Source organism: Gorilla gorilla, chromosome 11, assembly GCF_029281585.2.
Source record: "Gorilla gorilla gorilla isolate KB3781 chromosome 11, NHGRI_mGorGor1-v2.1_pri, whole genome shotgun sequence".
Taxonomy (NCBI): Eukaryota; Metazoa; Chordata; class Mammalia; order Primates; family Hominidae; genus Gorilla; species Gorilla gorilla.
In genome coordinates, this window is record NC_073235.2 from 55,966,478 (window position 1) to 55,977,114 (window position 10,637).

General features: G+C 41.8%; 1 protein-coding gene across 1 annotated transcript; it reads right to left on the reverse strand.

Annotated features, from left to right (window-relative positions):
• Positions 1-953: 953 nt before the first annotated feature.
• On the reverse strand, positions 954-2,856 carry RPRM (reprimo, TP53 dependent G2 arrest mediator homolog). The gene has a single exon (XM_004032658.5). The coding sequence runs from the start codon at positions 2,176-2,178 to the stop codon at positions 1,849-1,851; it is 330 nt and encodes a 109-aa protein (XP_004032706.1). The 5' UTR covers positions 2,179-2,856; the 3' UTR covers positions 954-1,848.
• Between the last annotated feature and the right edge of the window lie 7,781 nt (positions 2,857-10,637).

Sequence of the window (10,637 nt, forward strand, 5' to 3'; positions counted from 1 at the left end):
TCCTAGTGGATTCTCTATAGTCTTTAAAATATTTAGGATCCTGTCCCAGGCATAAAAATAAACTGCTCAAAACCTTTTGTCAAGTTTATGCTCGAAGCTATTGTATCCTTTGGGTTATTTTCACAGGCACGGTTTTTAGGCGTTTCTTTCTAACACTGTTGAATTTCTGAACCTTAAATGTGTCAACGGCCATCTGTAGCTCTACTCCAAATATCCTTCCCAGTTGGGGTTGTAATACTGATCTCCCACATTCAGGACCTCGGCTAACTCCTCTCAACCCTTTGCCTGGTCTGGGGCAGACTAAATTACAAAGAACAGGCTGAATCTTTCTTTTAACGTGGTCTTTTTGCTAGAAAAAGTAATATCACAACGACAGTAATGCATCTCATGTTTTAGTAACAATGGTTTACCCTAGGGAGCATTAACGTCACTAACGTCACTGTGTACCTTAGCAGCTACTTTTCCTCGCATTTTATAATTCCCCTTCCCTCCGCCCCCCGGCCCCACCCATGGGCAGCATCCCAAAGCCGCCTGGCTGACGTTGGTTAGGGTAGAGACGCCCTCCCTAAAGGCTGTCCAAGCCGTCTCTTCCTTTCATTAGCGGTGTAATCCTGTGTTCCCGCCGGAGCCTGGCACGGAAGTGTAATCTTCCCGCGGGGGCCCTCCTGTCGTCTCGCCTACCTGAGAGCTGCGACTAAATGAAATATAAAATATTCACGATAAGAGGAAACAAAGGATGCTGCCTCCAGGACGGCTACTGTGCCTGAGGCTGGGCTCTTTCTCAGTCATCCCAGGGCCTCTCCGTCTGGCCCCACCCTCGCCCCTCCAGGGGATCCACAAGTTGAACCGCAGCTCTCCAGGGTTAATTGCCCTGGCCGGGAGCCAGACTCCTCACCGCCGCCCCGTTTCCCCCTGCTGGGGAGCGCAGAATGACCACCAGGAGGCCAGGAACAAAACGCTTAAATGTTGCATTTATTAAGGAAATGTTAAATAAGAAAAAAAAAGTCAAAACGGTGTCACGGATGTCAAGAGCACTTTTGTGGCGTAAACCGTGCAGTCACGAGCTACGAGTTCTATTCTGGGTCTTTGTCCCAGGGCCAGCAGGAACGCTAGACGCCTCCCAAAAGACCCAGTGGGAAATGCACTATAAGAAACAACTCACCCCGTTCAAATTCGCAGGCTCCCCCTCCCCCCACCCCTTCTCCTACAATGACAAAACTCTAACTCCTCAGGCAGGCAAACAGGCCACTGGGGCAGAAAAAGACTTATCAAACATTTGTATTCAAGCAAACAAACACAAAACCTCTTAAAACGGCACGTTACAATCAAAGGTATTTATCGCCTCTCTCCTCCAGGGCAGGGGGTGGGGGCAGGAGAAGAGTGGGAGCGCACCCGGACACGGATTTGTGAGACCCCAGAGTCTGCTGCGTGGCTTTTAACAGGTCACTCTTCCGGTCACAAGGCGATCAGTGCCGCTGGGTCTCTCCCCTGCCCGCCCTCTCCACCTGCCCCCAGAGCTTGGCCCACCTGCGGGTGGAGAAGGGCCTTCGCCCCGTCGGTCTCCCCGCATTCCAAGTAAGTAGCAGCTTCCAAAGTTCTGCGCCCTAATCGCCCTCTTCTTGCCACTTTCTGCTGAGTTCAGAGTCTGGGCGCTCTCCTCCGACTGCCAGGCATGAGGACTTTCAGAGGGCGAGGGAGAAACCGGTCGCTTCTTTCCGAAAGGCCGAAGTCGAGAGAAATAATTGACTCCGACAGGTTTGCTTCGCCCAGTCTCTGATAGTGAGGGGCACAGCCGGGCTAGCAAAGTGGGCAGGCGTGGGAGCGGTTGCCGCGGGGGCAGAGGGCGGGTCAGTAGGGCCCCACGACCACCGCCTCCACCTCCTTAGACGGCCTCCGGTCCTTCACGAGGAAGTTGATCATGCCCTCGGACTTGATGAGCAGATTGCAGCCGAGGAAGAAGATGCCGAAGACCACGGTGAGTGAGAGCACGCACATGACGGCGATCTGCACCACGCGCATTATGTACAGGCTGCGCTCGTCCGGGCCTCCCTCCGCGAAGCCGTCGTCGGTCACCACGGACGCCTGGGTGCAGCAGCGCACGGCTTGCTCCAGCGCCTCGCTGCTGTTGGCCAGGAACAGGCCCGCCACGTCGGTCTGGTTGCCCAGGGCCGGATTCATCGCAGGAACGGGCAGGCGCCGCGAGCGGCGCGGGTCCGAGGGGTGGGAAGGCGGCGGCGCTGGAGGAACAGGTGCCGGGCTGAGCGCTCACTCTCAGACTAGCGCGTGCGAGGGCTCCTCGCTCTGCTTTAGAAAGTCCCTGGGCCGTGGGAGTTTCCCAGGAGCCTCTCCGACGCGCGCAGCAGCTAGGCTCTTCTAAAGCCGTCCGCTCCAGCCCTGGCGGTGCTCGTTCTCGGCGCTCGCTCGAGGGGGGGGCTGTTGGAACTTGGCGGGGCTGGACCAGGCCCGGCCGTGGGAGGTGCGGGCCGCGGCTGCTGCAGCGGCGGGGTGGCTGCGCTGAGCAAACAGCGGCCCCTTCCGGCCGCACCGCCGCGTTGCGCGCTGCTCTTGGGAGGTGGAGGAAGCAAAGGGGCGAACCTGGTCTTGCTTTTTATTGCTTGCTTCTTTTGCAAACTCCAAAGGCCAGGCAGAGGTCACTGTACTCTTCTAGCTTGATGGATGATTAAAGAGTTTGTCGGGGGAGGGTGCGGTCAGCTGAAAGTTTCAGAGGAACTGGGACACACGAGCTCTGCGTGTCCTTTGCCTGCTGCCCCCTGACCTCTGGGCGAATGGAAAGTGGCGATGAATCGCAGGTGCCAGATGGTGCCGGCTGAGGCCGCCCGCCCACCGCCTGTGCTTGACTCCGACTCGCCTGCGTTGGATTTCTAGTGGAGTGGAGGTGATGTGAGAATGTTTCTTACAAAGCAATGAATTTGGAAAGACAGAAAGGCATGGAAGAAGGAAGGAAGAAAGGAAGGAAGGAAAGAAAAAAGGAAGGGAGGGAGAAAGAAGAGCTCTACACCCAGCTTCCTTTACAAAAGCGATTGGGAGACAGAGCAAGGGAAGTCTTATCGTGAGGTTTGAGGCCAAGGAAAGAGGGTTAGAGGAAGGAGGAGTTCTTCTGTGGCCCTTGGGTGGAGGTAGTTGCCGGGAGCAGGGTCACCTCTCTGGTAAAGGAGGTGAACAGAGTGACCACTTGCTTGTAATTTTAATTGCAGATGAGTTTTTGGATGTGCTTCCAGCATTTTGTCCGTTGGCAGTAAATCAGTTGTTTAAGGGAATTGCTCATCAACATCCATCACCTAGAACGCTGGCCAAATACTGGGAGCCCTCCCCATTTTCCATAAGCTGATGTATTTCACCCTTAGTCATTTAAACTAAACACAGATGTTTTTATAGGCCTGATTGACGCTTCAGCCATTGTGATTTTGCTGTAGGTTCCAACGAAATTCTATAAACCTGTCAGATTAAGTTTCTTAACTCTGAAAGAATACTGCATGTTCCCGCGCCCCCTTTTCTGTTTTCTTTCCCCTCCCTCCTTTTCCCCATTACTCCCTACCTTCCTCCCTCTTTCTTTCAGCTGTAACAGCTGGAAACCAGTAACTTGAGCTTCCAATAGAATACATTTACTTTCTATTAAATGTTCTTACCACAAAGAACTGATAAAAATTTGAGATAATGGGTACGCTAATTACTCTGATTTGATCATTCCACATGTATATGTGTATCAAAATATCACTTTGTACCTCATAAATATGTACAGTTGTCAATTAAAAATAAAATAAAACTGAAAAATAGTAGCTGTCTTGCCATTTTCAACTGTACTCTTAATTTCATTCTGTTTGCTTGGTAAATCCTCTTATTTCTGTTTCTTAAAACATCATTTATTCCATCTTCAGAGTGTTCCTTAAATGTTTTTGCACTGCTTCATGACTATCATAAAATAGAATGAAATGCCTTCTGGTTGAGTTTTCAATTTTTTGATGTTTATGGTATATCAGCTGCAATAAATTTGATTTTTTAAAATAGCTATTATTATTTTTAGGGGGATGTTTAACAGCTGAAAATTCAGGCTTGGGCTTCTACCACAATTCACTGGCTTATTGTTCTAGTTTCCCATAATTTAATTAGAACTGAAGAATACCTCACTCTCGACAATTTCTTCTTTGAATAAATTTATTAATAATTGATTAGTAAGAATTTACTTAAATCTCATCATACAATCAGTCTATCTACTTAATGTGGGTAGTCCTTAAGAATAATAAAACGTAATGTATACACGGAAAAAAATTACAACAAATTTAAGGCAATATAAAGTCATCCTGAGATGAATGGTAGAGAAAAGTAATAGAAATTTAGAAAAATAAAAGGTCAGAGAACAGAGGCCCACCTCCAGGGATCAAGTTGTACAGAATTGTGTGTTCAGTAGAAGTTAGGTGTAAGCAGATGGAGAGGGACTAGCCCCTTCTTTATGTGACAAAAACCATGAGTTAGTTTATAGTACATTTGTAAGATCCAATATGGAAGGATGCTAAAAATGTTAGTTGAATCATTATCAGAATTTAAGTATATTTATTGCTAGGAACAGTATTGCTGTTTTCATCAGGTCAGTGTTAAAATGATCAAACCTTGGAGTCAGGAGAGGTTTTATATTTAATCAAATCTTTGGGTGGGATCTTTTCTCTCAGGTTTAAGGACTAATCAGTCACAAAATTGTTGACAAGGTAATAGGTATTTCCCCCATCAGCTAGTTCAGCTCTCTGGTTTTGTTCAAGACAATCTTGGGATTGTTTCCCTTATTTTCCCTCCTCTCTGATTTCGTTTAATAAAATTACTTAGAACATATAGATGGAAATTAATTATAAACTTAGTCATACAAAAATTATATTTATTCATTCATGAATTGACTTAAGGGGATCTGTGTTGCTAGAGAAATCTTTATGTTTTACAGAATCCCTTTTATTTATCTTTTCCTTTTGAATTTTCAGCGAACAATTTCAGTTTTTCTCCTTTTATTCACCTGTTTCTTAGGAGAATCTCACGAGTGTGAAAAAAGAAATCTTTAAGAAATGTTGACATTGAAAAACTTAATTTCCAGAAAAATGGATGAACATATGGTATGCAGGGAGCATATTGGTAATTCACTTTAAAGCAAAGATTTTTGATACTGAGAAAGACTAACTGCTGTATTTATTTAACTAGTATCCTCTTCTACTTCATTGGAAATAGGTAGGTGTGATTTTATGAGAGTTAAAGGCTCAGTATTTTATAACATACATGTTACACAAGGACAGAAACACTGCCTACTCTTTCTGGAAAATATATCCTTGGCCTATAATGCATTCTGTAAAGGTATTTTTACAGAATGCTGATATGGATGGTTGCTGTAATTTATAGTTTGAATAGCCTTGAAGTAGGACCAGACACTCAATGCCAAAAGATTTTTGATTTTCTCTTTTTGTACGTTATGAAAATATTAAGCAGATATTTTAAAAAAGGAAATATCAAACATTGAAAGGATATTTATTGCTTTGGGGCAAGCTTTTTAAAAAATAAATTACATTATATTACACAATGTAAGTAGGAGTAAGAGTAAGAACTCAAATTCAGAAGCCACTCATAATAGCAGATTCCATAGCCAAAACATAAGAAAAAAGCCAGAAATAAGCAAAATAGGTTATTGAACCACCAAAATAAATGTCGTAAAAGCTAAATACCTAAGCTCATATATTTCACCCTTAGATTATCCCTCCCCAAATTCTTTCTCAGAACGTACGACTTTGATTTTTCAGAGTTTTAACTCACTTCTTTGTCTGTTTTTCTTAATGACAGGATATCAGTATCAACATGTGTTCTGAAGAGGAGGAAATGGCTAGGGGGTAGGTGCTTTTACAACCACAAAGAGTAACAACAGAAGGAAAAAACAGAATGTTAAACACCATACACAGACTTTCTAAGAGTATTAAGTAATAGTTTGGAGACATTTAACATAGAGACAAGCAGTCTAAATGGCAAGTAGACTACATAAAGGCATGGCTTTCAATCCTGTTGTCTTTACTTACAACCGTGTAATCTTGGGCGAGTTTTTTGTTTTTGTTTTTGTTTTTTGAGATGGTGTCTCGCTCTGTTGCCCAGGCTGGACTGCAGTGGCACGATCTGGGCTCATTGCAATCTCCACCTCCCAGGTTCAAGCGATTCTCCTGCCTCAGCCTCCTGAGGAGCTGGGCTTACAGACATGCACCACCACAGCTGACTAATTTTTTATATTTTTAGTAGAGACAGGCTTTTGCCATGTTGGCCAGGCTTGTCTCAAAACCCTAACCTCAGGTGATCAGCCTGCCTTGGCCTCCCAAAGTGCTAGGATTACAGGCGTAGCCAACGCACCCAGCCTTTTTTTTTTTTAATCCTCTATTTACCTCATTTACTTATCTGTTAAATGGGGATAATACTTTACAGAATTTTGAAAGGATTGATCTATTCTATGGAAACAACTGGAAAACAGTACCTAGCACATAGCAAGATCTCAAATACAGATAAATTGCAATAGTTCCTGAGGTGGACATCAATATGCATAAGTCATTAAATGAAAAAAGCCATTAAATTTTATTCAATAGTTTTCTTCTAAGAAGTCTGGAAAGTGAGTGAAACATTTTAGAAAGATTTCCATATAAAATGGTTGACCTTGGTGAGTAAAAAATGCTAAGGATGTGGAGAAATTGGAACCCTCATGCATTGCTGGTGGGCATGTAAAATGGTACAGCCATGGTGAAAAACATTATGGTGGTTCCTCAAAAAATTAAACATAAAATTACCACATAATCCAGCAATTCCACTTCTAGGTATATACCCCTCAACATTGAAATCATGTACTTAAACAAGTATATGTATACTACTGTTCATAACAGCATTGTTCACAATGGCCAAAAGGTGGAAGCAACCCAAACGTCCATCAACAAATGAAGTGATAAACAAAATGTGGTATTTACATAAATGGAATATTATTCCGTCTTAAAAAGGAATAAAATTCTTTTTTTTTTTTTTTTTTGATACGGAGTTTTACTCTGTTGCCCAGGCTGGAGTGCAATGGCGCAATCTCAGCTCACCGCAACCTCTGCCTCCAGGGTTCAAGCAATTCTCCTGCCTCTGCTTCCTGAGTAGCTGGGATTACAGGTATGATGCACCATGCCCAGCTAATTTTGTATTTTTAGTAGAGACGGGGTTTATCCATGTTGGTCAGGCTGGTCCTGAACTCCCGACCTCAGGTGATTCACCCACCTTGGCCTCCCAAAGAGCTGGGATTATAGGTGTGAGCCACCATGCCCGGCCCTGCCCTGAAATTCTTATAGATGTTACAACATGTATGAACCTTGAAGATGTTATGCTAAATGAAATAAGCCAGATGAAGAATAATATGGTATGATTTCACTTTTAAATGAGGTACCTAGACTAGCCAAATTCAGAAAGCAGCATGATAGTTACTAGGGGTTGGGGAGAGGAGTAACAGTAGTTATGGGTACAGAGTTTGAGTTTGGAATGATGAAGAGTTTCTGGAAATGGATAGGGTGATGGTTGCACAAAAATATGAATCTACTTAATGCCTCTGAATTGTACATATAAAAATTGTTAAAATAGTAAGTTTTATGTTTTATGTACTTTACCACAATGAAATATTCTAAATATTTTAAATTAGATTTGAGATAAATATTTACATTTTTGAAAATACAGAACACTTAGAAAATAATCCCCCCAAATGTATTACTCTCATAGTTCAAAGATACTCACCCTAGTAATTAGACTATTTTTTTCCTTTTTACTATACTTATTTGAACATAGCCATGACTATATAGTAAATACAATTTTATACCTTGCTTTTCCTTCTTAATACTACATTTGCCCATGGCATTAAAAACTTATATACACATTTTAGTGAGTATAGTATTCCATTATGTGAACATACTATAATTTATTTATTAAACCATAACTGAGCAGTTATATTGATCTCGAATATTGTTATTGAATTAATTATGCACAAAGAACATTTTTACTTATAATGTTTCCTATATTTAAATTACACTTTTAGGATGAATTTACAAATTGAAATTTTTAGTAAAAACTATTATTTTTACATAAAGCAAAAAGCAACCAAATTGTTTGCCAAAAAAGGTGTACCCAATTTTTACTCCTATTTGTAAAGCATGCAAACACCCATTTTATCATAATCTTTAGAGCATTAGTGCTCAACTTTGGCTACATGTTAAAATCACCTAAAGATGCTTTAAAATTTTTTATACCCAAACCAAACCCACAATGATTAAATCAGAATTTCTGGAGGTAGGGCCCAAATGTCAGCATTTCTTAAAATCTTCCAAATGATTCAATAGTCTAGCCTGATTGAAAACCATTGTTTAATGTTTTCCAAGCTTGCCTTAAGATCAACTAGGATGGGGATGGGGGGTAACTGGTTTCTGCCTCCTATTGCCAGTCAATTGAATTAGAGTTCCCCAAACTTGCTTCCTGGGTCTATCTACTGAGATTTTGCTTTGGTCAGTTTGAGGAGATTCCTATAAACTTGTGTTTTTACTGCATAACCCCAGAAAGACTGTTCTTGAGCACCAAGAATTATGATTTTTAAAATTATAGTTGCAAGTTTGTCAGGGAAAAGGTGGTACCTTGTTTGAAGTTGCATGTTAGTATTGTAGTGGACAAATTTTCTAAAACTTTCTTATAGGACTGTATATTCTGCTTTGTAAACTTTATGTTCGGGTTCTTTGTCTTTCTCAATTGATATTTTATCATTCATATTGATTTATAATGTCTTCTTTTATCAGATATATTAACCCTTTCATAAGACATATTTGTAAATTGATTTCCAGCTCATTTGCATTTTAAATTAGGCTGTATTCTTCTTGGATATATGGAATACTCTTACATATGTAGATAACTTTCATCTGTGATTTCTTTCACTGCTTTTAAATTTAGAAAGTTCACTCTCATCCAGAATTTAATTATTATTTACACACTTCCTTTTTATTAAAAAACATTTTTGATATTTGCATTTGCTTTACATTTAACACAATGGAATATCTGGAATGTATTTATGTGTAAGATAGGTTTGCCGCCATCCAAACAGTCCATCAATAGGTAAATAATAATGCTGACACAATTTTTGAATTCAGAACTTAAATGAGGGATTTCAGGTATCTTTTTCTTTACAAAGGAAAATATATTACTGGGCCAGGCACAGTGACTGACTCCTCTAATCACAGCACTTTGGGAGGCAAAGACAGGAGGACTGCTTGAGCCCAGGAGTCCCAGACCAGCAACATAGCGAGACCCCATCTCTATAAAAAAATAAAAAGGCTTTAGCCGGGCATGGTGGTGCATGCCTATAGTCCCAGCTACTTGGGAGGCTGAGGTATGAGGATTGCTTGAGCCCAGGAGGTTGAAGCTGCAGTGAGCTGTGATCGTGCCACTGCACTCTAGCCTGGGCGACAGAGCAAGACCCTGTCTTAAAAAACAAACAAAAAAGAAAATAAATCACCTTCCTTTCGTTTTTTTGTTTTTTTTTCCAAGAGTCTTTCTCTGTCACCCAGAGCTGGAGTGCAATGGCATGATCTCAGCTTATTGCAACCTCCACTTCCCAGGTTCCAGCAATTCTCCTGCCTCAGCCTCCCGAGTAGCTGGGATTACAGGCATGTGCCACCACGCCTGGCTAATTTTTGTATTTTTAGTAAAGACAGGGTCTCACCATGTTGGCCAAGCTGGTCTCAAACTCCTGACCTTGTGATCCACCTGCCTCGGCCTCCCAAAGTGCTGGATTACGGGTGTGGGCCACCGTGCCCAGCCTCACCTTCCTTTTAATGAAATTTGTAAACTTTAAGCTTCTAAAATGTAGAGACTGTGTCTATTTTATCTTTTGATTTTAGTATTTATATTCTTATGGCACTCAAAATTATTATGTAATAAGGGTAGATCAGAGGAAAATAACTGAGGTTACGGGGACAGCTGTAAAAATTAAACCTCTTCATCTTTTATTTAAATACATTCCCTCGATCTCTTACCTGTGACATCTGATTACAGTGGACTTCTTTCTGTGGGAGGAGAGTGAAGACTGAACTTGTGTTACCCAGTTGGCTGCACTGAGTCAGGGCTTTCTTTACATGCCAGGCATGTGAAATAACGTTGTGAGTAGTAGCCACAGTGCTCTCTCATCTGTTAATATTTCTTTAATGTCGTTGAAATAAAGGGCCAAAGAAAGCACGTAATAACTCACCCCAAGCTTGATTTAAAAATTCTGACCACTGAGCATGCAGTTTTCCGAATGATACATCATAGATCTATAGCATCCTATTTTTAGACGTGCAGCATAGACAATTTTTGCCTCCACAGAATTTTTGTCATTATTTCATTCTGACTTTCCACGTACTCTTTAAAGTCTGCATGATTTAGACTTTGGAGTGAAAAAGCCACTGAACTGCTTATAATCTTCCATGTCACTGATGTATACCCTCCCATCCTAAGAAACAAGAGTTGCACCAGCTTCAATATGGGGAAAAGCAGGTGGCTGCAAGGAGGCACAAAAGTTGCAATTTCTCCAGTTTATCAGATTCAGCTCCATTAATCAGAGGTGGGATTATATC